At 49.2% G+C, this 25,738-nt stretch overlaps 11 protein-coding genes across 11 annotated transcripts; 8 read left to right on the top strand and 3 right to left on the bottom strand.

Moving 5' to 3' along the window:
* Positions 1-303: 303 nt before the first annotated feature.
* Positions 304-1,776, top strand: VTN77DRAFT_5973 (uncharacterized protein; the record flags this gene model as incomplete). The annotated part of the gene is made up of 4 exons (XM_069422199.1): positions 304-436; positions 514-827; positions 928-1,075; positions 1,163-1,776. The coding sequence occupies 4 exons, from the start codon at positions 304-306 to the stop codon at positions 1,774-1,776; spliced, it is 1,209 nt and encodes a 402-aa protein (XP_069276534.1).
* Positions 1,777-3,145: 1,369 nt separating this feature from the next.
* Positions 3,146-6,272, top strand: VTN77DRAFT_5974 (uncharacterized protein; the record flags this gene model as incomplete). The annotated part of the gene is made up of 3 exons (XM_069422200.1): positions 3,146-5,111; positions 5,182-5,394; positions 5,440-6,272. 3 exons carry the CDS (start codon positions 3,146-3,148, stop codon positions 6,270-6,272), a joined length of 3,012 nt encoding a protein of 1,003 aa, XP_069276535.1.
* Positions 6,273-7,700: 1,428 nt separating this feature from the next.
* Positions 7,701-8,491, top strand: VTN77DRAFT_5975 (uncharacterized protein; the record flags this gene model as incomplete). The annotated part of the gene is made up of 3 exons (XM_069422201.1): positions 7,701-7,896; positions 7,997-8,100; positions 8,150-8,491. The coding sequence occupies 3 exons, from the start codon at positions 7,701-7,703 to the stop codon at positions 8,489-8,491; spliced, it is 642 nt and encodes a 213-aa protein (XP_069276536.1).
* A 902-nt stretch (positions 8,492-9,393) lies between these two features.
* Positions 9,394-11,084, top strand: VTN77DRAFT_5976 (uncharacterized protein; the record flags this gene model as incomplete). Its single annotated transcript, XM_069422202.1, has 7 exons — positions 9,394-9,475; positions 9,570-9,603; positions 9,690-9,819; positions 9,878-10,210; positions 10,321-10,398; positions 10,449-10,965; positions 11,029-11,084. 7 exons carry the CDS (start codon positions 9,394-9,396, stop codon positions 11,082-11,084), a joined length of 1,230 nt encoding a protein of 409 aa, XP_069276537.1.
* A 504-nt stretch (positions 11,085-11,588) lies between these two features.
* On the top strand, positions 11,589-12,859 carry VTN77DRAFT_5977 (uncharacterized protein; the record flags this gene model as incomplete). Its single annotated transcript, XM_069422203.1, has 3 exons — positions 11,589-11,636; positions 11,818-11,890; positions 11,943-12,859. The coding sequence occupies 3 exons, from the start codon at positions 11,589-11,591 to the stop codon at positions 12,857-12,859; spliced, it is 1,038 nt and encodes a 345-aa protein (XP_069276538.1).
* A 1,183-nt stretch (positions 12,860-14,042) lies between these two features.
* VTN77DRAFT_5978 (uncharacterized protein) lies at positions 14,043-14,416 on the top strand (the record flags this gene model as incomplete). The annotated part of the gene is made up of 2 exons (XM_069422204.1): positions 14,043-14,117; positions 14,174-14,416. The coding sequence occupies 2 exons, from the start codon at positions 14,043-14,045 to the stop codon at positions 14,414-14,416; spliced, it is 318 nt and encodes a 105-aa protein (XP_069276539.1).
* A 25-nt stretch (positions 14,417-14,441) lies between these two features.
* VTN77DRAFT_5979 (uncharacterized protein) lies at positions 14,442-15,832 on the top strand (the record flags this gene model as incomplete). Its single annotated transcript, XM_069422205.1, has 5 exons — positions 14,442-14,598; positions 14,654-14,715; positions 14,760-15,187; positions 15,261-15,460; positions 15,558-15,832. The coding sequence occupies 5 exons, from the start codon at positions 14,442-14,444 to the stop codon at positions 15,830-15,832; spliced, it is 1,122 nt and encodes a 373-aa protein (XP_069276540.1).
* A 2,333-nt stretch (positions 15,833-18,165) lies between these two features.
* On the bottom strand, positions 18,166-18,855 carry VTN77DRAFT_5980 (uncharacterized protein; the record flags this gene model as incomplete). The annotated part of the gene is made up of 2 exons (XM_069422207.1): positions 18,166-18,780; positions 18,841-18,855. 2 exons carry the CDS (start codon positions 18,853-18,855, stop codon positions 18,166-18,168), a joined length of 630 nt encoding a protein of 209 aa, XP_069276541.1.
* A 423-nt stretch (positions 18,856-19,278) lies between these two features.
* VTN77DRAFT_5981 (uncharacterized protein) lies at positions 19,279-20,384 on the top strand (the record flags this gene model as incomplete). The annotated part of the gene is made up of 3 exons (XM_069422208.1): positions 19,279-19,881; positions 19,934-20,161; positions 20,223-20,384. 3 exons carry the CDS (start codon positions 19,279-19,281, stop codon positions 20,382-20,384), a joined length of 993 nt encoding a protein of 330 aa, XP_069276542.1.
* An 854-nt stretch (positions 20,385-21,238) lies between these two features.
* VTN77DRAFT_5982 (uncharacterized protein) lies at positions 21,239-21,704 on the bottom strand (the record flags this gene model as incomplete). The annotated part of the gene is made up of 3 exons (XM_069422209.1): positions 21,239-21,426; positions 21,513-21,582; positions 21,693-21,704. The coding sequence occupies 3 exons, from the start codon at positions 21,702-21,704 to the stop codon at positions 21,239-21,241; spliced, it is 270 nt and encodes an 89-aa protein (XP_069276543.1).
* Positions 21,705-23,509: 1,805 nt separating this feature from the next.
* Positions 23,510-25,738, bottom strand: VTN77DRAFT_5983 (uncharacterized protein; the record flags this gene model as incomplete). Its single annotated transcript, XM_069422210.1, has 2 exons — positions 23,510-25,369; positions 25,430-25,738. 2 exons carry the CDS (start codon positions 25,736-25,738, stop codon positions 23,510-23,512), a joined length of 2,169 nt encoding a protein of 722 aa, XP_069276544.1.

Genomic DNA, 25,738 nt, shown 5'->3' on the forward strand with positions numbered 1-25,738 from the left:
CCAAACGTAACCCTGACGGGAACGTGTCGTCATCTGCCTAGGTGAGTAATCTCTTTCTCTCCTCCAAGCTGATCGCTAATTCTATACAGCTCAGAAGACAGGTAACGATGAGTGCAATTCGGCTGTTATTAGAGATGTCATCCATGACATGACAGATTAATATCCATATGTTGGTGGGATTGACGTTTCAATTCCTTCATAGGCTTCCATCTACTTGTACATGCTTGGCGGAAGAATATCTTCCTTGAGTCACGAGGGAAATACTTTAATTAGGCACATACTCACCTGCGTATCTTCTCAATCATGGCTCTCGCGCTCCAGATGTACACTTTCGCGCAGCAGTACGTGTACTCATGGCTGTATCCGACTCCGATGAAGAGCCCTCGGGCCTTGAAATTGGGCATCATCTCGTCCGCTCAGATCAATCCTGCTACCGGTAAATAATATCTACAGCCATACTCCTCAGTCATGAGTATATTTCATTCTCTGATGCTGTTTTGTTTTGTTTTGAAGTGATTCACCCCTCCGAAACACACCCCGACGTGATCCTCTACGGCATCGCCTCGCGGGACCTCGCGACCGCGCAGAGGATCGCCCGACAGTACCATTTTGCCAAGGCGTACGGCTCGTATCAGGACCTGCTCGACGACCCGGCCATCGACATCGTCTACGTCTCCACGCCCAACGCCCTGCATTTCGAGTGGGCGGCCAAGGCCCTCCAGAAGGGCAAGCATGTGCTCTGCGAAAAGCCGTTTACGTCGAATGCTGATGAGGCGCGGTTACTCGTTGATTTAGCGAAGGAGAGGGGGTTGGTTTGTGAGGAGGGGGTGGGTTTCTCTATCTATCCTCTTTCTTTCTTTTCTGTTTACCTCTTTTGTTTGAATAGTTCCAGCGTTGTTGGTAATGATTTATTCTGATGACTTTCAGCTCCACTGGCAATTCCACCCTGCAGCACACCTCTTCCGCCAGATCATCCAGTCAGGCCAGTATGGCCGCATTCTCCGGACTGATGCCTTTATGACGGCCAGTCCGGGCATTCCGGACGGGAACATTCGATGGCAGTTTGACCTTGCAGGTCTGTATAGTGATCCATCAATTAGCTACCGTAGATTGACTTGAACTTTGTACAAGTGTATATGTGTATGCTAACTACCTTTGTCAGGCGGCTCCGCCATGGACATGACCTTCGCCCTCTCTATCACCCGCTATGCGCTCTCAGCCGGCCCGCCCAAGGAGATCCTATCCGCGGTGGCACGCCCCTACCCGAAAGACAGCCGAGTCGACGAGGCCATGCACGCGCTGCTCCTCTTCGAAGACCCCAACGACGGCCATCTCATCCACAGCCGCGTCTACACGGACATGGCGCGCCTCTGGGCCGTTGGCAACGCCGTGCCGCGCATCTGGGAACTGCCCTCGATCGAACTCGAGACCGAGCGAGCAATCATCTACTTCTACAACGCCATCATGCCGCACCTGTACCACTACATCGCCGTGACTGACAAAACGACGGGCCGCACGCAGTACCGGAAACAGTACCGCGGCGGGCCCCGATGGGGCGAGGCCTGGACGACCGGCGGCAAGGGGGGAAAGTCCTTCTGGAGTACCTACCGCTGGCAGCTGGAGGCGTTTGTCGACAAGGTGCGCACGGGCAAGACGCCGCCGTACTGGGTCACGGGCGAGGAGAGCATCGCGCAGATGGAGGCCATCGATGCGATTTATCGTGCGGCGGATTTGCCGGTGCGGCCGTCGAATGTGTTGGAGAAGGCGGGGTGTTAGCATTATATCCAGGAGAAACGGTAGGGCAATGTATATATATATATACTAATCGATATTGTGGACGAGGACGATAAGATGATTGAATTCTGACTGGAACTAGAACTCCTAGGCGCTGACGCTTGATTCACTTCAATTCTCTTCAACGAAGTGAGCGTGCTGTGTCATGCAGCACAGTGCACTGAAAATGAAAGACGAATGATAGATCTGGTAATCTTTATTTCCTATCTCTGTCAGACAGTCAGTCAGTCAGTATCATCCAGATTCCAGACTGAGGTAAGTAACCATCTGTTCATGCCAGGGGAAAAAAAAGTCATTATCATTGCACAGATAGAGCATTGCTCCATTTTTGCCCTGTAAACATGAGAAGAAGAGACGTACGTTGATAGCATTGATCGAGGGTGGAGGTGTCTTCATCTTTGATACACATAGGTCATTAATTCCCTTGCTAATTCGTCGATATGGTCTCAGTCTTTTATTTTTTTTTATTTTTTTACTTTTTATTTTTTATTTTTATCTCCGCAAGTTAGACCATTCAATGAACATCTCCCCTCTCTTATGATAGGGAAAGAGTTGTGTAAAATTCCTCTGTCTAACTACATATCTACCTAGGTAGGCAAGGGTAGGCGAGATATTTTATATGCACTAGTCTGCCTTAGGTAAATAGTGAATAATAACCTTAATTAATCCGATTAACTATAATTATACTCTACTCCGTATTCTAATTATATAAAACCTTTATACATATATTAGAGATTCGTAATTAGTACTAGTAAATCTAGGGCTATTCGGCTAATAAGAATAATAATAGTGATCTTTTTGCTATTTGAATGAATTCGACCTTCCTAATTGGGCAATAGATTGGCGGAATGGATACCAAGACATCGGCAAACCACGTGCCCTTGGCGATGGGTTTCCCAATCGGTTTAAGTATTCTCGTGCATGTCGGGGCACTCCCGACCGAGATCCTTCTTATCGGTGACTACGGAGAAGTCTAGACGGAAATGCCGGTCTTCCATTCCGGCCATGCAGACCAGAGGCATGGATGAGGCAGGAGATAGAGACAATCTATCGTGAGCTCACCAATCAGCTGCCAGCTGAGAAGGTTATACTGACGTTCTGCTAGCTACCTTCCTATCTCTGCCCTGTTGAACTCCACCGTCTGCCCCGCAGTGTCGACAGCAGATGGCAAGGTACGAACGAGTTCAGATGCCATCTAATTAATATTCTAGCTCATCGTCGGCAGTAGCATAATCCGGTTGAGAGATAAATACAGATGAGGACCAGAGAAAGCGCATTCAGAGCTATCGACCAGCAGCATCTCTGTCTCTCCGCTTGAAGAGGGGCTTTGATTATAGACGAAATTCTCACCATGGCCGCCCCCTCCTATCGCATTGGAGTCGATGTTGGCGGCACCAACACGGACGCCGTCATCCTCGACGTGCGCAATGCCAACGGCCCCAATCGCGGTGTCATTGCCTTCCACAAGACGCCCACCACCAGCCCCAATGTCACCGACGGCATTGAGGCCGCCGTCAAGAGCGTTCTCGACCAGAGCCAGGTCCCCCCCAGCCAGATCGCCTGCCTGACCATCGGCACCACCCACTTCATCAATGCCATCATCGAGCACGATGCCCGTCGTCTTGCCCCCGTCGCCATCATCCGCCTGTCCAAGTCCTTCACCCGCGAGGTGCCTCCCTTCTCCGACTTCCCGCCCGCCCTCGCCAAGATCATGAACGGTCACTACGGCTACGTCGATGGGGGCCTCCATATCGATGGGTCCGAGGAGGCCCCCATCGTGGAGGAGCAGGTCGTCAAGCAGTGTAAACTCATCCGCGAGAAAGGGATCGACGCGGTCGTCATCTCCGGCGTCTTCTCCCCCATCGACGACCACTTCCACCAGGAGGACCGCGTCCGACAGATCGTCCAGCGCGAGTTGCCCGGAGTGGATGTCGTCTGCTCCTCCGACGTCTCTCAGATCGGCTTTCTGGAGCGCGAGAATGCGTCCATCCTCAACGCGTCCATTCTCAAATTCGCCCGGCGTACCATCCGAGGCTTCCGTGCCGCCATGAAGCGGCTGAACCTCACCTGTGCGCTCTATCTAACCCAGAATGATGGCACGCTCATCGACGCGCCCGCTGCAGCGCGACTGCCTATCCGGACCTTCTCCTCCGGTCCCACGAACTCCATGCGCGGCGCCGCGTATCTGGGTCTGCAGGATTCTGAAGAGAAAAAGGAACGGACGGCCACTATCGTCGTCGATATCGGAGGTACCACCTCGGATGTCGGTGTGCTCCTGCCGTCGGGTTTCCCCCGTCAGGCGTCGGCCTATGTCACCGTGGCTGGCGTGAAGATCAACTTCGGCATGCCGCATATCGAATCCATCGGACTTGGCGGCGGGTCCATCGTCCGCGTCGACGGAGACAAAGTGACTCTGGGGCCAGATTCCGTCGGCCATTTCCTCGACTCCAGAGCGACCGTCTTTGGTGGAGACACCCTGACGGCCACGGACATTGCTGTGGCTGCCGGTGAGAAGATCGGCAACCCCGAGCTGGTCAGCCATCTGAGCAAGACAACCGTCTCCCGGGCGCAGGCCCGGATGAAGGCGATGCTGGAGCGAGTCATCGATATGATGAAGACCTCGCCTGCACCACTGCCCGTCCTGCTGGTCGGCGGTGGCTCCGTCATTGCGCCGACAAAGTTGGAGGGCGTCTCGTCTGTCGTCTGTCCGCCGTTCCATTCAGTCGCCAATGCGGTGGGTGCCGCCATCTCCAAGGTCGGAGGTACCGTGGACAGCATATACAATACAGCCCAGCAGTCAGTCAGCGAAATCGTGGAGCAGGCAAAGGCCCTGGCCATTGAACGGGCGGTCGCAGCTGGCGCCAGCCGCGAGACGGTGTACGTCGCGGAAGTGGACACCATGCCTCTGCAGTACGTGGCCAACCAGGTGAGAGTCATTGTGCGGGCAGTGGGCGAGCTGTCTCCGGATGGTCTGCCTGCTGCGAGTGGCGCGAGTGAGGATGAAGGCGAGACAGATGCGCAAGTCTACGCCGAAGCTGAGAAAGACCAGTCCGGGCGAGATGGAGCAGAAGAGGCCCCTGCGGTGGATATCGATGCGTACCGCCCGACTGTGGTCAAGAACCCGGAGACTGGGGTCGACGAGTGGATCATCTCCGAGCTGGATCTCGAATGGCTCGCGGATGGATGCTACGTGCTGGGGTGTGCCGGTGGAGGCTCTCCGTTCAGTGAATATCTCCGACTGCGCGATCAGATCCGAGCGGGGTATAAGATGCGGGTGATTGATGTGTCGTCTTTGAAGGATGACGCGCTTGTCTACTGTAAGGATCTGCTGGAGGACATACTTCGTACACATAAGAAACGTCGAAGCGCTGACACTGGTCACCGTAGGGGGCGGACACATGGGCTCGCCAGCCGTCTCAGTGGAGCGCCTGGCCAACGATGAAACCGAACAGGCTGTGGTCGAGCTGATGGAATATTTTGGCCACAAGAAGGTCGATGCCTTTGTCGATTTGGAGATTGGCGGTGGCAACGGGCTGCAAGGGCTGGCCCTGGGGTCCACCAAGAACCTGGGCTGTCCGACTGTGGACGCCGACTTTATGGGTATGTTTGACGACGATTAGGAAGTTTCGCGTGCTGACTGTCTAGGCCGTGCGTACCCGACATACTGGCAGACGACTCTGTGCGCGTTTGAAGAAGGGGCCCTCGTTCCCTGTGCCATCGCGTCCGGCGATGGCAAGAACATCATCATGACGAAGACGAACAACGACGAGATTGTCGACCGTGCGTTGAGAGCCTGCTGCTCCGAGATGGGGTCGCGCGTGGGCATGGCCGCGAAGCCGACGACCAAGCGGCATATCGTCGACTACGCCGTGCTCAACACCGTCTCGCTGGCGTGGCGGATTGGGCGATGCATCGCTCGCGCTCGCGCGACCAACACGGTCAGCACGGTTGCGGAACAGATGATCGACGAGTGCGGCGGGCCCGAGGCAGCCAAGGTGCTGTTCCGCGGGAAGATCATCGCCGTCGAGCGGCGGCTCTACAAGGGGCATTCGTACGGCGAGCTCACGATCGAGCAGGTCCGGAGCAGCGAGCAAGAGGACGTCAGCAGCGCTCTGGCATCGACCACGACGACACCGGCCGTCGCCACAGGCGGCCTCCTGAAGATCCCGTTCAAAAACGAGAACATCTACGCGAAGCACATCGCCGAGGACGGGACCGAAAGGTACATCGCGACGGTGCCGGACCTGATCTCGGTGCTGGACACGCAGTCGGGCCGCGCGCTGGGCGTGCCCGAGTTCCGGTACGGCGTGATGGTGACCGTGCTGGGGATTACGTGCTCGCCGCGCTGGACGCAGACGGCCAAGGGGATGGCGATTGGCGGGCCGGGGGCGTTTGGATATGACAATATTGAGTATAAGCCGTTGGGCAAGTATGTGGAGCCGAAGAGCGTGGTGATGGAGTACGCCAGTGGTCGGTAGACTTGATCGAGTATATACAAGAAATAATTAGTAGATAGGTTTGAAGAAGACATCTGAAGCAGTTGGATGGTATACATACGATATATGGCTGTATTATATGAGAGGAAGAGAAGGAGAAAGAGAAAATCAAGAAATCTGATACCATGCCATATCATGTCCATATCCTATCATACCATAACTAGGTACATGTACCTCGAAGATTATATAAAAACCCTATTCTATTAATAACTAATTATCCATACGTGAAGTTCATCAATCTTTTTTTTTTAAAAAAAAAAATCTTATCCTGAAAAAGTAAACCCATTACTGTTAGTTTTTTTTTTCTCAATAAGATTATAGACTTATGCTGTTAGAGCTGTTAGAGTATATTATTAAAGAAATATATATAAAAAGCATCTTATTATAAGGTATAAATTATTTATATTGAAAGGAAAACAACCTTTTTTTTTTAGAAAAAAAAAAGACAGACAGGGAGAGAGAGAGAAAAGAGGATCTTAATATATATGTCTAGTCTAGTTTAACTACAAGTATATTTTGCTTAAATAAAAAAAAGAAGTATACTATGTACATACATGTACAGTAGACACATGAATTTTCATTATAAAAATAATAAAAATAATCAAGTAGTAATGTACTGTACTTATAATATCTTGGTTAAAGAATTTTTTTATATACCTATAGAATTATATTAGATTGATGAATATGTTAGCTTTTATTTTTTTTAATTTTTATCATACGTTACAATTTTGTTGAGAAATTGTTCCATGATCATTTCATCCATTCAGATTTGTTGATAGTTGTTTGTTCTTCGGCGCGGGGCACAGCGGTATGAATGTAGATCCAGAACATACTACCCCGCACACCACTGAACCCATAAATTATTTAATAATAATGTCTCTTGTATAGAGCATAATTAGTAATAATGCACGGCATCGTTAGCGTCTCGGGAAGAGGATAACAGAGCAGAGAAGGTTCTGACATCAGCCGTGCTGACGAGCTACATACATACATAGCTGCAATTCAACGATTTCTGTAGAGACTATGTATTACTATTCTTCCAAGTGGTTCCTGAGCTCGACGAGTGTGAGGTCTTCATGAGATAGATGGTCAGGTAATTACTTAGTTTACTCCGTACCTACTACGTGTCAATTCCGCTGTGACATCCCGAGATTAGTGGATTAGTGTGGAGATTGACCCGACGGATTACTTATGCTACCGAGTGGGATGGATGGGATGGATACCATCATATAAATAGCGTACTGGAGAACCTGGTATTTCTCTAAATCTTGTTTCATTTCCTTGTTCTCAAGTTGACTAAGGTCCTGTACATACATACCACTCACTCATTCTGCTACATACAAACAGTAGATAAATAAATTCTTGATCTACTACACCATTTATACTTCTTCTGGAACATTCGAATACAAAATGGTCCTCAAACTCCACGGAAACCCCCTGTCCACCTGCACGAAACGCGTGCAGCTCGCCCTCGAGGAGAAAGGGGTGCCGTACGAGATCGTGCCCGTGGACCTGTCCAAGGGCGAGCAGAAGACCGAGGCTTTCCTCGAGAAGCAGCCTTTTGGCAAGGTTCCGTTCCTGGAGGATAATGGGTTTTTTGTCTACGGTAGGACCGTTTTCTACAATATCCCCCTTTTTTGCTCTGTAACAGGATGGTTAATTGTTTTGTGTTTTAATGTCAATGATGATGCTGACGGTGACTGCAGAAAGCAGGGCTATCGCCCAGTACATCGCCAGCAAATACCGCGGCCAAGGCATCGATCTGGCCCCTGCGGAGTCTCAGCTGAAGGAATATGCTCTGTTCCAACAGGTAGTACAACCAAACTGCACATATTATATCGACTTACTGACTTCTTCAGGCCGTCTCCGTCGAACAATCCTACTTCGACCCCCTCGTCTCGGGCATCGCCTACGAGAAGCTCTTCAAGAGCATGAAAGGCGAAGGAGCCCCCGACGAGGCCAAGATCGCCGCGCTGGTCACCAAACTGGAGGGCGTGCTGGCCGGTTACGAGCGCATTCTGAGCAAGCAGCGCTATCTCGCAGGCGACACGCTCACCCTGGCGGACCTGTTCCATCTGCCCTATGCGACGCTCGTCGAGACTCTCGGCTACAAGGATACGTTTGCCAAGTATCCGGCGTTTGCGAAGTGGTTGGCTGAGCTGCAGGGGAGGGAGAGCTGGAAGAAGATTAATGCGAAATAAAGAGATAGAAGTAGATGTGGTACATGTATATAGGAAGTAGATGAAGTAGATAGAGGATTTGAATGAAACGCACATACAACACTGTTCTTGTTCTCAATCAGAATGGGGGGATTATTGATCAATTCTTCTTGTTTGAGCTTGATGTCGTGTGGAAGCCATTTGTGTCGAAAATCGGGGATGAAAAATATAGGGAGATTGAAACATTATTCTCGTTAATTCCATTCTACACAAGGTGATGGATTATCATTATCGTGCCGAACTACGTATGCATAATCTCGAGGTGTCTATCATGTCTAGCATGATATTCTGCTTCTTGATCTATCCTAGTATATAGAATTGTTGAGCAGGAATTCAAGCCATATCCAGAAGGTCGTCTGTGACTCGTACCTGATAGAATTCCATTGTTTTAATTAGTTAGGTCAGACTCTATAATAGGTGAATGTGTCACAGACAAATGATCGGCATGCAGTTATTATTAATTTATCATCGTCATCATCGTCACGTATTTTATCTACCTCCAGAGGCCGTTCATATAGAAATTCTTTCTTATCGTGATAGATTCTCTCTTTGCCAATCACCCGACTAATACTTAATATTATGTACTTTAGGAATTTAAGGTACCTACAAGCAAAGAAAGACTTCGATAACTAATCGTCTAAAATTCTGAAGTTAGTGAGAAGTTATCATATTAGTCCGGAGGATTCATGGACCCCTTTAGGCAAACACCTGGTCAGGTGGGGTCTCCTTACCCCTCCTTAGCTACAACAATAGACAATATTAGTAGGCAAGTAAGCTACACAGTCGGGAGGCAGCATCTTGACTGGGACTCAATATATACCTAATATCTATAAGATATATAAGATTCTACTATACATATCCTGCGATAAGCCGGTTCAACCGACATGTCGTCCACCTTCGACGTCGCCAAAGCTCGAGCCCGTTTCCCGGCCCTCAAAGAGCCGCAGATCTATCTTGACAATGCAGGTATATTCTCTGGTTATTTTATCAAGTTACCTCACGCAGTTCTGCTGGTATAATGCCATTCATGTGATTACACAATTCTAATGATTTACTTCAGGAGGAAGTCAGGTTTTGGATACCGTGATCGACTCGTGAGTGAAGTTACCATTCTCCTTGATGCCTTGGCCTTGAGGCGGTGCACACATAGTAAGTCCCCGTCTGATGCGCAATGAACCAGAATTCGGGACTATCTTTCTCGAACAAACGTCCAGCTGGGAGCCACGTACATGATTTCCAAAGCATCTGCAGCTGCGTACGACAATGCCTTCAAGGCTGCGGCGAAATTCATCAATGCGAGTCCTGATGAGGTAAAAATCCACTGTACTATCAACACCTCGATATAACGCATTCTCTAACGATGCTCAGATCTCAATCGGAGCATCCACCACGCAGCTGCTCCACAATCTCTCCACCGCGCTGGACTTCCAGCCCGGGGACGAGCTGATCCTGTCAAAGCTGAATCACGAAGCCAACACGGCGGCATGGGTGCGCGCGGCGGAGCGTTTGGGCTTGACGGTCAAATGGTGGTCTGCTGGCAGGAGCAGTACGAACTCGACAAACCCGGTCTGCGATCTCGATGAGTTGAAGTCGTTGCTTTCCGACAAGACGAAATTGGTTACTTGTCCCCATGTGTCGAAAATCACGGGTACCATCACCAGGGTGAAGGAGATTGCGGATGTTGTTCATTCGTTTCCGAGGGTAAGTAACTGCTCATATGGTCGAAACTTTTTGATATTTCTTTTCAGGAGGATATTGTAGGTATTTCCATTTCAATGGAATGGGCCCAAGCTTATGATAATTATTAATAGGCACTCCTCTGCGTCGATGGTGTCGCCCTGGCTCCCCACAGACAGGTCGACGTGAAAGCACTTGACGTGGACTTTTACGTAAGATACCTTTCATATACTCTATTTCATCAGCATGCTAATATCAGCAGGCTTTCTCCTGGTACAAAGTCTACGGCCCTCACATCGCCCAGCTGTATGCGTCGTCGCGCGTCCATTCCCACATCAACTCGCTGGCCCACTTCTTCAAGAGCGACCAGCCACCGACCCTCGATCTGAAGCTCAACCTCGCATCGGTGAACTACGAGCTGGTGCAGACCATCCCGCACGTGGTGGACTACTTCGGCCCTGAACCAGCAAACACATGGGCGCAGATCGCCGCGCACGAGGAGAAACTGCAGACGATCTTGCTCGACTTCCTGAACAGCCGCAAGGGCATCGTCACCATCTACGGCGAGCCCTCTCCCAGCAAGGACCTGCGCGTGCCTGTGATCAGCTTCACCGTCAAAGGGATGAAGAGCCAGCAGGTGGTCGAGGAGGTTGAGAAGAGGTCCCCGTTGGGATTCCGTAGCGGCCATATGTACAGCTACCGCTTGCTGAAGGACGTCTTTGGTTTTGAGGATGTGGAGGATGGAGTGATCCGGGTGAGCATGGTGCATTACAATACTGGTGAGTTTGCCTGCTACAGTAGTGTAGAACGTGAAATAAGTCCATGCTGATAATAGCCCTTAGAGGAGGAAATCAACGAGCTCGTCAGGGTGTTGAAAGAGGTTATTCCGCAGGAATAGGATGGAATAAAGTGTCAATCTTCGTTTTGAATTAGTTGGAGGAGAGAGAATAATCAATTAATGCATAATGGAGTAAGGTATGAGTATACCCGCAGTGTTGTTTCCTTTCTGCCTGAGGCTACAAGTAGATGTGTAAGCAAGTCACGTGGTGGTATAAAAAAGTCGCGGTCTTGGCGTTTGACAGAGCAACATCAACCACCAGTGTAGATTCTCTTCATCTAGATTCAATTCTTAACGACAAGCATCCTCTTCATATTTCTTTTCAGATAAAGACTAGTCTCGTCGCTGAATTCTCGTAATAATAATAGGTGTTCATTATTGACCATGTTCATCCCGTTCTGAGAGGGAAGACGGACAAATCGAGAAAAATTCAATATTCAATTTCAATTCGAACAAACAAAACAGAGTTCTGAGAACCCTTGAGAAAGGAATCATCAAATTATTATTGTAATATTGAGAGGGGGGAATCATCTGTTTGGCTCTTTTTGAACGTGACGTGACAAGATGGGATCGAGTCAGAAGAAGAAGAAGGAGAAGCAGAAGGATTTCCAGGTGAGCAGACCCCAAAAAAGAAAAGAAGACGAAAAAAGGAAAGAGAAAAATAAAAAGAAAGAACAAAAAAGAAAAAAGAAAGAGAGAGAGAGAGAGAAGACAAACTTTTTTGACCATAAGGATTTTTGCATAATTGTTAATTACTTGAATTGGAGAAAGCTGACAACTCTTCTATGTCTAGAAACCCAAACTGAAGGTTGGAAAGCCCAAGCCCAAACCTTCGAATTATACAGATACGAGTTTTCGGTCCAAAGGTAAGAATCCTGTATAGTTTTATTCAAAAGGCATATGATTAATGTGATACAGCCATTGTCGTGAACCAACAGTCTCTGTCAATATCTGCTCCATCATCTGAATCGCAGTTCTCGCACCATCTCTCGCTGCTGTCGTCGAAATCCGAGGCACAGCGTCGCGAGTCTCTAGCTCATCTCACCACCTCGGTCGCTTCGCGGCCCGTGGACTCTCCCCTGCCACAGCCGGTCAGCATGATCTTGCCGAGCGTGGTGCCTCTGATTCTGGACGGCAGCAACGGCGTTAGAACCCAGCTGCTGAAGTTCCTGCGGACGCTCCCCGCGTCTGAGATCGAGGATCACGCTGCTCAGCTGCTACCGTACATCCGCGCCGGCATGACTCACCTTGCAGCGGACATCCGTGCTTCAGCTGTCGAGACGCTATCCTGGCTGGTCGAGACGGCCGGGTCGGAGGTGGTGTCCTGCGCCGGAGGTTGGATCAAGACCCTGAATTGCTTCCTCTCCCTGCTGGGATGGCATACCGAGGAGTCCGCCAAGTGGTCCTCGAACAGGAGCACCTTTGGAAAGGCCGGCAGCGAGGGCAAACCCATGGTCAAAGCGCTGCAGACACTGGCGGAATTTCTCCGCGCTGGGATCGGCAAGGAGCAGGAGGACACAGAAGATGGTGATGAAATGGAAGAAGACGAGAGCGAAGCCTCGATGTTTCCCCTGGATCAAACAGTGCTGCAGAACATGATCCCGTCCAAATCCGCTCCGTACGCCTACCTGAATCTGTTTGGCCAGCCGAGGGACGCAGAAGGGGAGATCTACGAGACTCGCGAAGACCGATATCGGGTGTTTTCGGAGAAGTTTCGCATACCGATCGAACGAGGAGTGGCAAATGCACGCAAAGAAGGAGGCGAGGTTGGTCGAGCGTCGGCTGCTGTGGCCAAAGTGCTACGAGAGGCTGGCTCTCTGGAGACGGCATCCTAAGCTGGACCAGTTATACGAATCGGCAGAAAAAGCATCGTCGAGAAAAATGATTGGCCAATACTGGAAATCGATAACCTGGCATTCTGCTAGATGGCATGACTTTAGATCCGTGACCTCGAGGTGGAGGTGAGAATTGTCGATTGGCGCATCATGCTCATGCATCTGCTGTATAGCAGCCCAAAAAGACGGCAGACATGCCTCAGCAACATCTTTCCACCAGAAGGCCGACCATACCGCCTCCACGATGCTCGAGCTGACCTCCTCAGATTTGAGCAAAACAGGAACAAGACGGCGGAGGTGACACCGTGGCAGGAACAGAATAACAGATTGAGGGAAATGATGGCGAGAGAGCCATATCACGTCGATGACGGCTGCTCAACGCGGAAATCAAAAAATGAAAGCAAGAGGGCATCCAGTCAGGCTCGTGGACCCTCTCAAAGAGAGCGTATACAGAACGACTGTGATATCTTCGGAACAACTGCGCGCCCTGTACTTGTTAGGACAACTACGGATATCAGGGATGGATGATGAAATAATGTTTTCATTATACGGCCCAAATTGTGGCATGAATTAACAGAAGGCGTGGTGGCAACGTTGAATGGGCATATTTGTCAGAGTAGTAATACCAATATCTTTGTGAGTAACTGCCAGCAGAGCTGTTCCGAACTCCTGAGGATTAATAGTTTGAATGGCTCAAATTGTGTCCTGATGGTATACTATAGCCAGTGTATTTTATATATGACTGGGAACTCCTTAGCCTATAATAAAAGTGATTGGGACCAGGGGTGAATTTTTGGACAGAGTAAAGGTACTGAAATTAGCCTGGATTATCACTTTGTTGGCAGTACTGTGCTCGAATTGGCGCTGTTATTCATACAGGGAACCTGCATCAGCAAAGGGGATAGCTACTTGGCCAATGCAGGTATGCATGTCCCCGGACGAATAGCGAACGAAGCACTGCCAGCAAACCTGGTAGAGTAGACTGGCTAGTGTATGTACGTCTCAACCGGCCTTTCCATTTTCTTTCCCGAAAGTCGAGTCCGTCAAGATCGTCGCTGTAGCTGGTCCCAATGTCTCATGTGGGGGCGTTAAAGATTAAAATGGACCCCGTCTTCCCTAAGAACGGCGTCCCAGCTCGTGCTCATTCTAGGAGAAGGGAAAATCGACTTTGAAAGTAGCTGTCATGAAAATACTCTCCAGCACAGCTGCGATCCTGGGTGGGTTGTCCCAGGCCCCTCTTACAGGTCCCATATCCTGTGTATGTCTCTTTCGGCGAGTGAGGACGAACATAGAAGGCTGATAGATTGAATTGAGTGCGCCGCCCTCAGCTCAACTGTCTCCAAAGCCATGTGGTCTATCCGGGAAGCACGGCGTATCAGCAGTCCGTGGAATCATATTTCACGCGCAGTTAAACCCTTCATGTATCGTTCAACCGCTCTCTGCAGAGGATGTCTCTATCGCTATTTCCACTCTCGTCCAAAACAACTATCCAGAGCCATGCCAGTTTGCAGTGCGCAGCGGTGGCCATACCGCGTGGGCTGGAGCAGCGGACATTGAACCGGGCGTCACTATCGATCTGTCGATGATGAACTCGACTACCTATCACCCTGAGAATTCAACAGCATCAATCCTTCCGGGAGCGAGATGGCAGTCGGTTTATCAGACGCTCGACTCGTTTGGTGTCGCAGTCCCGGGGGGCCGAGCGGGGCCTGTGGGAGTCGGTGGGTTGACCATCGGAGGTGAGGAGGCCCAATCGATCCTCCTGTAGTTGATCAGGTGACGCTTATAATTTAGGTGGTAATTCCTTCTTCGCTGCGCGTTATAGTTTTGTGTGCGACGACGTTGTCAATTTTGAGGTGAGTCCGATAGACCGAGCTTCGCCATTCATGCTGATCTCCAGGTCGTTCTCGCCAACGGGAGCATCATCAACGCGAACAACCACACCAATTCCGACCTGTTCAAGGCCCTCAAAGGAGGCTCGAACAACTTCGGAATCGTCACCAAGATCGATCTGTACGCTTTCCCACAGGGCGACCGAGGCGTGGTGAGCTACGACAATTCGACGTCGACCACGGCCCAACTCATTCCCGCCATCGTCAATTTCACCAACCACGTTGAAGACGATCCATACGTGTCGCTGATCACGTTCTGGCAGTATTCGTCCACGTCGGGAGCGAATGTAATCGTCAATGCGCTTGAGTATACGAAACCCGTGGCGAACCCGCCTGTCTTCAGCCAGATCGTAAGCATCGTCAATACGTCCAGTACGATGCGGATTGCGAGTCTCTATGAGCTGACGTCAGAGCTTGCGCAAGTCTCCGGTTTCCGGTGAGCAGAAAGTTCCGCAATCTGTCTTTGGCTGCCCTTTATCCTGTTTTGGCAACTTCTAATCTCACTATAGGGAACTCTTCCTGACATTGACATTCGTCAATGATGCAAGAGTCATCGAAAAGGCGGTTGGCCTCCATAACAGCTTGATCGAGGAAGCCAAGGCTAGCGTGCGCAGTATCGAATGGACTTTTGAAACCATATTCCAGCCCTTGCCGGCCCTCTTCTCGCGGCGTAGCGTTGCAAGAGGGGAAATGTTCTTGGCCTGGACCGGTTTGAAGAGAACCTTCTTTGTAAGTTTCTCAGACATACTGTCTTTCTATCTGTCTCTTTATATTATGACCAGACTAATTCTGTCATCGCCTCTTAGTATTCCTCTTCGATCTCTCCTGGCAAGACGCCGCCGATGACGCCCTTTTCCACCGCATCGGAGACACCATGGTCAGCCAGCTGACCAGCTACGCCCGCACCATCCACGCAGACAACGAATTCATCTACCTGAATTACGCCGACCGATCGCAGAATCCCTTGCGGAGTTACGGCGCCGCGAACTTGGCCTATATTCGGCAGGTCGCGGAGAAGTATGATCCTGCTGGCGTGTTCCAGACTCTGGTCCCGGGTGGTTTCAAGGTGACTGCTGCTTGAATCATCCTGGGATGGATGGGAAGTCATTTCACAGACATAAGTGTCAGCGCCAATGTAGAAGTTTTAGGTCAAAGCGATCTCATCCATGAAGCGCACGACCATCCGAGAAAAAAGAACGAGATGGAATGGGAACGACCCGCTTACAATCAGCCTAGATTCTCACGTTATTGATCTTCTCTAGATGTAGTAGAAACCACAGGGAGCTACCAGCTTCCCGTCACCAGTCAATCTATATACTACTCCCTAAGCCTCTCGTTACCCGGCTTTGCTAGGGAATCACTATTGTCATTGGCATGTGACGCTTAATTCTCACATTCATCCTCTCTTGCAATAAGTATTATGGAAAGAGTACCACATTCCATTTTAGTAAAATAAGAGTACGCAAGCTAGTCTCTATAGTCTTGTTAGGATCCCGAAATTAGGGGAGTCTCTTCCAAACCTATGGGATCCCAATTCCATCCCGTTTCACAACCCCGTGGCAAGTCTACTCAGAGGCATGTTGCAGTATGAACCTGCTGAGAGGATGACGGCAACGCAGGCGATGTAGTCACGGTATATGGAGAGATGGGGAATACCTGCTTGGGAAAAACAAGGAAAGCGAGTGTCATGTAGGAGATGGCTTCGCGGGTGAAAGAAACAAAACCAGTTGGTTTATGTACTCCAGGACTCCCTCGCCCCGCGTAGGTAGCTTTCCATCTTCTGTTCTCCAGGTTAGGATCTTAGTATAAAGAGCAAGTCTGCGATGGATATCTTCTATAGAAAATAATTAGCTTTAGGATAGATATCGGACTTCAGAGAAAAAAGAATAGTCACGTTTATATACAGTAATATTTTTTCCCCTAAAATAAAGTCTTCCATAGTATCTCTAGTTCTCTCCTACAAAGCTTCAACCATAGATATTTCCGACTTTAGATAGTCTATTACCTACATGGCCAAATATATAATAATTACCTTGATACAGAAGTGCTTTTTAATAATCGCCTCGCCATATAGTTATAAAGATTAGATCTAATTATTATGAAGGGCCGAAAAAAAAAGGACATAATAGTGGGGACTTTGTTTTCGACAATATTTAGTTCTTGTCAAATAATATTAGAATAGATTTGAAGAAAAAAAATATAAAAAAAATTAAAAAAAAAGTAAAAGAAAAGCAACAAAAACAAAAAACGTTTGTGTGTGGGAGAGAAGAAAACTGTTCAGAAGCCGCCTATTGACAGATTCTAAACCTATCACCTTCCTAGGTAAGTAAATCCTTTCTAGGTACCTACCTAGGTAGATCAGGCATGCATGCATGTACAGTACCTACCGGTCAGACTAATATATCTAAGTAAGTAACTGTCAACCAAAGCCATTAATCTTCAATGTACAAGGTTAGATATAATCATCTCCTACTATATGTAGAAATTACACATATATATCTCTAATCTCTATCTAATTAGTTAATTAATTAATTAGTCGTTATGCTCCTTGGGCATATATATATACTATAGAGAGAACCTAAATACTCTGCATTAGTTAGCCACATAGCTAGGTAGGTATACAATAGACTAGGTACCTAGCCATCTATGATATAATTAATTCATAGGATGTTCTGTAATGAGATCCCTCTCCCTCCCTCCCTCTCTCTCTATGTCGATCATTGATAGGTAGATATTCTATCTAGACCTCTCGATTGATTCTATCCCATCATACAATTTAATTGATCTCATATGACTCCGGTATCATGATCAAACTTTATATATCTGGATGAGTTTGACTCAAAGAGCCTGGTTCCTGCAGAAACACAGCTAGGAGGACCTGACAATCGATGAGCAGCAGGAACCGAACTGAGCTAAGCTGAGCTGAGCTGGACGCGTTGAGCTATCTATCTATATAGCTCATGGATTTTACCTACCTTCCTGGGTAACAAATCAGAAAAGAATCGATCGGCTAGAATTTGTCGTCGGTTGGTGACCATAGATAGATAACACGGTGATCTTTGTCTGTCTGTCTGTCTGTCTGTCTGCTAGCTCTATGCTAGTTATGAGATGAGTAAACAAAAAAAAAAAGGCAATATCTATCACCTCTGCAATAATAATATTATTCACTGCCGAAGATAAAACGATAATATCGATCGGCGAAATTCTGCTAGGTACGGACTATGATATAGAAAGGCATACTTCAATTGGGTATACTGCATACATAGACACAAAAAAGACAGAATAAAGTGATGGTAAAAGATAATCACATCTGTAAGGAGGAGCAAGACAGAAATTAATCCATCCATTAGTAAGGAATCAAAATCCCATCAACCTGATCTGCCGTGCTAACAGCCCTGAACTTCTGAGATCAGATCACCTGGAAGGCCCTCCACCTCCTGACGACGACGCAGCAGCGCCTGCATCATGCACCACACAGAGCAGGTACTTCCGATCCGGCACGACGACAATCTCATGCTTCTTAGTCCTCAGACGGAGCAGCTTGACTTCATCATCTTCCTCCCTGTCCCTGTCGGCGTCATCGTCCCGAGCATCGGTATTGTTCTTAACGTCGATCCCCTCGTCAACGACGCCGTTGACGCTGTAGCCGTTTTCTGCTGCGCTGCTGCCGCCGCCGCTGCCGCTTTCCGGAGGATGGGATAGAGAAATGCTGAGCGCGGATGCGCTGGAGACAAAGGCGTAGATGTGTGCTGCTAGGGCTTCTCCCTGGGTGGGTTTGTAGGGTTGTTGTTGTTGGGTTGAATTCGAATTCGTCTGCGCTGGTTCGTGCTCCGGATCGGTGGACGTCGTCGTCGAGGACGCTTCTACAGCATTATTCCCCCGAGAACTGCTATTGCTGCTGCTGCTGTTCGACGCCAGCAGGCCGGTGCTCTGGATGATGGACCCATCCTTGCGCGAGAGGATCAGGGTCGACTGCACGCCAGGGCGCGAGGTCAGGTGGGACAGCAAGGCCGAGACATGCTGCGGGATCTGCGGTCACCGTCGTCAGGACGATTATCATTGTTGGTTCAAGAGTGGAATACCACTCACCGGTGTCTGGGCCATCCTCCTGGCGGGCAGCGTTGAGGCTGGCTCTGGAGAGACGAGCGAGGGAAACACGTCAGGTTGGGCATGCAGCTCATTCGCTGGCTGCTGCGGATTGGTCTGCCGCCGTGCCTGATGACTAAGCAGCCAAAAGAGGAATCGATGATGCAGGGGCCCGTTCACATGCTCGCTAACTAAATATATCGATCGATCAGCAGGAAACAGGGGCAGTAATCATTTTAAATTCAATAATTGCATAACTGTCCAATTAGAGGACAGGAGTTAGTTTGTCTGGTTTCCGCTCCCTTTTCTCTTGTCATTATTAAATTTAAACGCGACGTGTCGTACTGTATTTGTCGTATACTCTGTCTGTACTCCATACCTTCCCACGAACCTCTCCTTCATAACAGCCAGTCTTTACCATCCAATCGATCGATCTCGGACATGATCGATATCTTCGATCTCTTCCTCCGATTCCGGGTCTCCAGCTCCAGCCGGCCGCAGAAGAACAAGGCCGGCTGGTTCAGCCTTCTTCGCAGCGATAGTAACAACAACAACAACAACAACAAACGAACGACCGAGTCAGTGCCGCAGCGGGTTCTGCTAGCGCTGGAAGAAGTCCCCAAATGGTACGACGTCAACCCGTTCATCCTCGGCGGCTACCGGCACGAGACGAATTCCATGCTGGCCTGCCTCGCCAGCTGGACGTACCTGCACAACGAGTCGGGCAATATCTACTCGCACCTGATCCCCGCCGTGGCGGCAATTTTCGGGCACCGGTTTTTGTACCGGTACCTGCGGGCCGAGTATTCGAATCTACACGAGGTCGATTGGCGGGTGATCTCGCTGCAGCTGTGGACGGTGTTGGTGTGCTTGTCGGCCTCGACCATGTACCATACCATGACGAACCACTCGCCGCGCGTCGCGCATAACTGTCTGCTGTACGACTACATGGGGATTATCACGCTGATGCTGGGCAATTTCATCAGCGGGATCTACTTTGGTTTCTACTGCGAGCCGCGGTTGCGGTTGACCTATTGGACACTCGTAAGTGGACGATCAGTCTATCAATCTTGAGCAGGCAAGTTAATGCTGGTAGATCTCCGTCCTGGGCTTCGCAACCGGCGTGATCCTGCTGACGCCCAAATTCCACGGCCCGCAATGGCGCAAGTTCCGCCTGAACTGCTTCATCATGACCGGTCTGTCGGCCTTTGCCCCGATCGGCCACGGCACGTTGCGGTGGGGGATGGAGTTTGTGCGGAAGACGGGGGTGCCGTACTACTTTGGCGAGGGGGTGTTGGTTCTGATAGGGTGTTATTTCTATGAGGTAGCTATCTGTCGATTTAAGGCTGTATGTCTGCGAATATTCATGCTGATGCGGTATCTAGCGACGCGTCCCCGAGCGACACTTCCCCGGGAAATTCGACATCTGGTGGCACTCGCACACGATCTGGCATCTGTTCGTGGTGCTGGCGATTGGCATGCACATCCTAGGCTTGCTGAGCGCGCTGGACTATGACTACTACCATCGATCAGCCTGCCGTGCATGATTATCAATGTCATCTTCTAGTAGGTCCATTCTAGAGCAGATGATATTACTCTATCTACTATTTTATAGACGGTGCATAATACAGGTTCAAGGCACGGAAAGGCGAACAATTTCAGGCAACGGACGGATGGGATAAACGATAGAATAGAATATATTAGATGGTTGGTTGGTTTTATGTTTTTGGTTTGTTGGTTTGGTGCAATTGATTCGATGTATTATTACTACTATTGCTGTCCTTGTCATAGATTCTTGCCTTTCTCAAGGCTCTATCTCTTTTTCCTTCTCTTCCCTTTTTGGTCCTTTTTTCGGTCCTGTGCTTAAACATTTGTTTATTTCTTGTGCATATAACAACCCTTCTCATTCTCATTATTGTCAACATTCCCATCAATAAAACCCAGACGTAATAGTAGTCTGCTCCTTCCTTCCCTCATCCTCCGTATCCTCATGGCCATCATGATCACCACTCATCGCGCGTGCTTTCTCACCGCTCTGTTTCGCTCTTCTTCGCCTGTATATGTCGTTGTGTAATCAATCAATTAGTTCATCGATATCAATATTAATTGAAATCAATCAATTGAACAATTTATTCAGAACACACACACAACAGAAGGGAAGGAAACAGGGTCAGGTCTGTTCGGTCTACTGCAGAAAGAAATGCCATGCCATGATCGATTCTGATTGATTGATTGGGTTGATTTATCTTGTACCTAAAGATCATCACCAAAGGGAGGACAAAGGGGAGAAATAAACCCGTCAGTTAAAGAAAACAAATCGTAGTGTAATGTAATGCAACATAATAATAGATAGTTCCAGACAGATTCGATGCTATGTAGGCAGGCATAACTAGGTAGATACTCACTCACCAATCTCCCCACCCAAAGCCTTCGAAACCGTCTCCTGCGCAGACTGCAGAATACTTTTGTTCTCGTTGCCCCCGCCACCAACGGCACCGCCGGCCTGGTTGCTCTCTGTCGTGGTTGGACGCTGCGGGAATCTTGAGTCAGGAGGTTGTTGGAGACGCTGGGCGGTGGATTTGCTGTCTCCTGTGGAAAATTATTCACCGTAATTCATAACCACCTTGTGCATGGGATGGGAGGGGATATAGGATATAAGGGTACAGGGTATATACCAGGCTGCAGCGCCGAAGAAACCCTGTTGGCCATGTCGTTGACTTTGTCTTTGGCTTGGTCGTAGTAGGACTGTACGGTATCAGTTCAGTTGTCAGTCAGTCAGGAAGGAAGGAATCCAGATAAGGACAAAAATAAAGGGTAAGACTGTAGGTAGGTATGAAGGTAGGTAGTCAGTTTACCTTATCGGCCATGGTCGCTAGATTTTACTCGCCTCGATATAGTATAGTAAGTTTCGTTCAGAGCAACCTAGTTAGTTAGCTAGGTAGGCAGTTAGATCTTTTCCTGACTTGTCTTGTCTCGTCTTCCCGTCTTTGTTTGAAGATAACGGAATGAATATAGCAAGAATGACACGAGACGCGCTGGGAGGCAAAGTGAGGAGTAAATGCAGGGTAATGGCAGGGGTAATGGCGTTAGAATGGATGCTCCTCGGGCAGTGCGAATGATGTCATCATCACCTTATCTATCATATCATATCATATCCATATCAAGGTGCGAGCGGTGGCTAGACTACAGTACCTCGTCAAAAAGTGTCCACCCGCACCACTAAAAACACCCTCGCGAAAATATACCATATATCTTTATACCTCAATTTCTATAGAACTTTCCAGACTAATTTAGATAATAATTGAAGTATATTAAATTCTAATCATTATTATATAGTATTCCTAAATTTTATTAAAAAAATAATAGATTACCACATAATACAGGGTTAAAAACTAAGGGTCCTATTACATGAGAAAAAGAAGTCAGTATTTTAATGATTATTTACTACAAAAATTAGTTATAAATTATATTCAAAATTTTCCTATAAAATAAGAGATAATTATATATTATTATATTATAAGATTATGAAATTCAATTAATATATAGGGGAGTGGTAGCAGAATGAAGGCATAGTATATGAAAATATAGGTTAGTTAACTCTAGTAAAATTTACTTACTACTTATAATAGTACTATGTAAATTTTTTATATATAAAAATTTTAGCTTGATCAAAGATCTATAAGAAAATATATATTTATTATACAGTTACTATACAATTATGGTAAGAAATAATCAAATTAATTCATCAAGTTATACGGGAAAAATAGGGTGCGGGTGGAAACTTATGAACTAGTACTGTAGGTAGATACCTGCCCTAGTGCATGCGTCATGTGATTAGATATCGTTCATCCGATACCTAGGTAATGTATGTACCGTACAGTACTCTTAACTGCTGTGGCTGCTGCTGTTTGCCATCGTCTCTTCATTGTCCTAGATATCATATCTTATCAGCCTACGTAATATTCTTACTGAACGGACTGACTCGGTCAGAGAACGCAATTCAAGAACGCGATTCGTCTTAAAATCAATTATATTCCTCTCGTCTTCTGCATGGATACCCGCTCAGAGCAGTCAATTAACCCCAGGATCACCACATACAGAGACGAGTCGGTCGAGATGATATTATTATGAAAACGACAAAAACAGCAAAAAACACAGTGCGCACTTCTGCCCGGTGCCCAACCCACGAAACAAACACAACAACCCACAAAGAAACAAACATTAACCCATCAAGGAGAGACAGAAAAAAACAAACAAGAAAAAAAAAGTTGGGCTGGGTCACCGAAACAGACGCGATTGTATCAATCAATAAAACAGCACAAAACCTCAAAACCAGACAACCAGACAACCAGACAAAACAAGATAGAAAAAAAAAAGCAAGCGTATCTCTAATATCGCCAACCGTGAGGAGACTGACAGCATGGCAAACTAGCGAAAGGTACCAGACCCGAGATGAATGCCCATTCCATCTCCCAACGAATTCGAGGTCATGTCGTATTATGCCGTCAGATGCAACTCATCTGAGGTCGCTGTTCTAAAGCCCATAGCTGCCTCTAGTGGAATCAATCCCAAGAGCATCCCGTCATAAGTCATCCCCTTGCCGTACCCAGCCCAGTCGTCAGTCTATAAAAAGTAGAACAGCATCATTGCAGTGGTCATGATCAGTCTCCCACTACAGACTCATGGTCAACCACTCCCACTCCTGGCTCTGGCCCGAACCCTGAGCGAGACTGTGGTGGGCAGGATTGGTCGCCGCCGGTGGCAGGGCCGGCGCCAGCGGGACAACTTTCGACCTGGCCGAAAAACCGCCTTTGCCCGCCTCATCGGTCGAATCTCGCGTCTCGTCTTGAGCTCCTCCCGACAGCGACCCGATCGAGCCCTTGTCAAGTCGCCGCTGCCGCTTGGGAGCCACCTGCACCGACCCCCGATTAGCCCCCGCAGAAGGCGTAGTCTTCGGAGGAGCGGCGGCAATAGGCACCACACCACTCTTTGCCGCGCCGGAAACACTCGAAGGCGTCGTGCCCGCAGTCGAGCCCGTTGATCCCTGCACCGAAGGCGGAGACTCGGATGCATTGGCACTCTGCGGTTTACTCGACGTGGGCGGCGTCGTCACCGGCGTATGCTGCACCGAGTTCTTTCGGGTATTCTTTTTGGATCGGGAAGACGCCCCCAGGGCCAGACTGTTGCCGCTGCCTCGGTTCCGCTTCTTGATCACATCCGTCTTGAGCGAGAGCGGACGAACGACGCCATGCAACTTCAGGAACAGACCACAGGCATTGCAGAGAGGCTGGCCTTCAGGATTGCGCCGCCACAGGGGCGTCGTCTGCGTAAAGCAGTTCGTACAAGTCGTCGGACCACCGCTCTGATCGCTATTCTTCGAGCCTCCGGGGCTTGCTGGGCGAGAGGGAACCGCACTGTTGAGCCCGGATTCGGGCGGCGTGTTGGGCGACGTATGTGCCTTGTTATTCACGCTCTGGTGAGCAAGCTGGTTAGTATTGGGGGTCGAGGCTGTACGCGCGATCTTGGGCCTTCTCGGATCCTGGTCTCGATTCCGCATCTCACTGACGGACGTTGCCGACCCGTGGGCCCGACCGAGACCCTCGCCCTCGTTCCAATCCCGGGACTGATCCATCGGGTCACCAGAACCAATGGTGACGTGCTTTGGATGATGCAGACCAGTGAAGTTGGGCATCGAGTTGAAGTGACCAGAGAAAGAGGCATCCCACTGCATCCCGGAGTTGATGTCCACCGACCCATCATCGATCGAGTGGAAGTCCGTCTGCATGGCCATGTTCCTGTCCGGGAACTGATTCCCATCCTCCTCCTCGTTGTCGGAGTCAGCGCCGAATGTAAACATGTTCTCGCTGCTCGTCAAATTCAAACTCTGGTGCGACGGGGCTGCAGAGAAGTCACCCTGTCCAAGAACCCGGGACGGATCCACATGCTGCTGGGGCATCGAAAACCCCGGCGAGGGAATGTTGGATGACGGCCCGCTCATGGAGTTGAATGCAGCAGCTTCGTTGTTGGCGTTGAACATGTAACGAGGCTGCAACGACGCCGTCAGGTTCGATGATCGATGGGCGGCATAGGACGGCACTCGACGAGATCGTGCATCGATCGATCCCTGCTCAAAGTACACGGAGTGGTCCCCGTCGAAGGGCTGCGGCGTGGAAGCCGTCGACTGGTAGCCCGAAGGCGGGGGTGAGTAGAAATCGGTCGAGTTCAACGACGAGCCCATGGGAGTTTGGGCATAGAGATGGCCAAACGGACCCGCCGTCACCATCGGAGACTCGGTCGGAGAGAAGGTGAAATTCTGCTGGAAAGGGCCTGCAGAAGTGAGGATCGGATCGTCGGTCAAATGGAACGTCTCCAGATTGAAGGGCACACCCGGGGAGGTGTGATTGGTGCTCGGGAACGCCGAGTGTGGCTGGTCCAGGTGATAGTCCGTCATGCCGGCATCCAGATCATTGGGGATGATCAGATTCGTGACTGGAGGCACTTGAGGGGAGAAATCGGCCGGTCGCTTGCGAGTCTTTAACAGTCCAGTGTCAGAATTACAAGTAAAGAAAAATTGCGACGGGGAGAGCCCTGCCTTTCTTTCGTCCACACTAGTCTTCCGAACCCGGCGTTGGACGTAGCCAAACTCTTCGTTCCGGCGCTGGTCCTGAGGAGGATACGGCAGGGACGCGGGTACCAGGTTGCCATGCGACGACGGTTGCTGATCTTTGCGACCTTTAATGGGGATAGCGGATGCCACGGCGGTGCTTGAGCTCGATGTCTTTTCAGCCGACGTCTGTTCGGCCGACGTCTTCTCAGCCGACGACTTGTCAGCCGCAGGAGAGGTGGGAACGCCCGCAGGTGAGCCGATTGAGGAAGGGATGATGAAGTCGTCCAGGTTCAT

This window comes from Rasamsonia byssochlamydoides (assembly GCF_041956645.1).
Source record: "Rasamsonia byssochlamydoides strain NRRL 3658 unplaced genomic scaffold VTN77scaffold_44, whole genome shotgun sequence".
NCBI lineage: Eukaryota > Fungi > Ascomycota > Eurotiomycetes > Eurotiales > Trichocomaceae > Rasamsonia > Rasamsonia byssochlamydoides.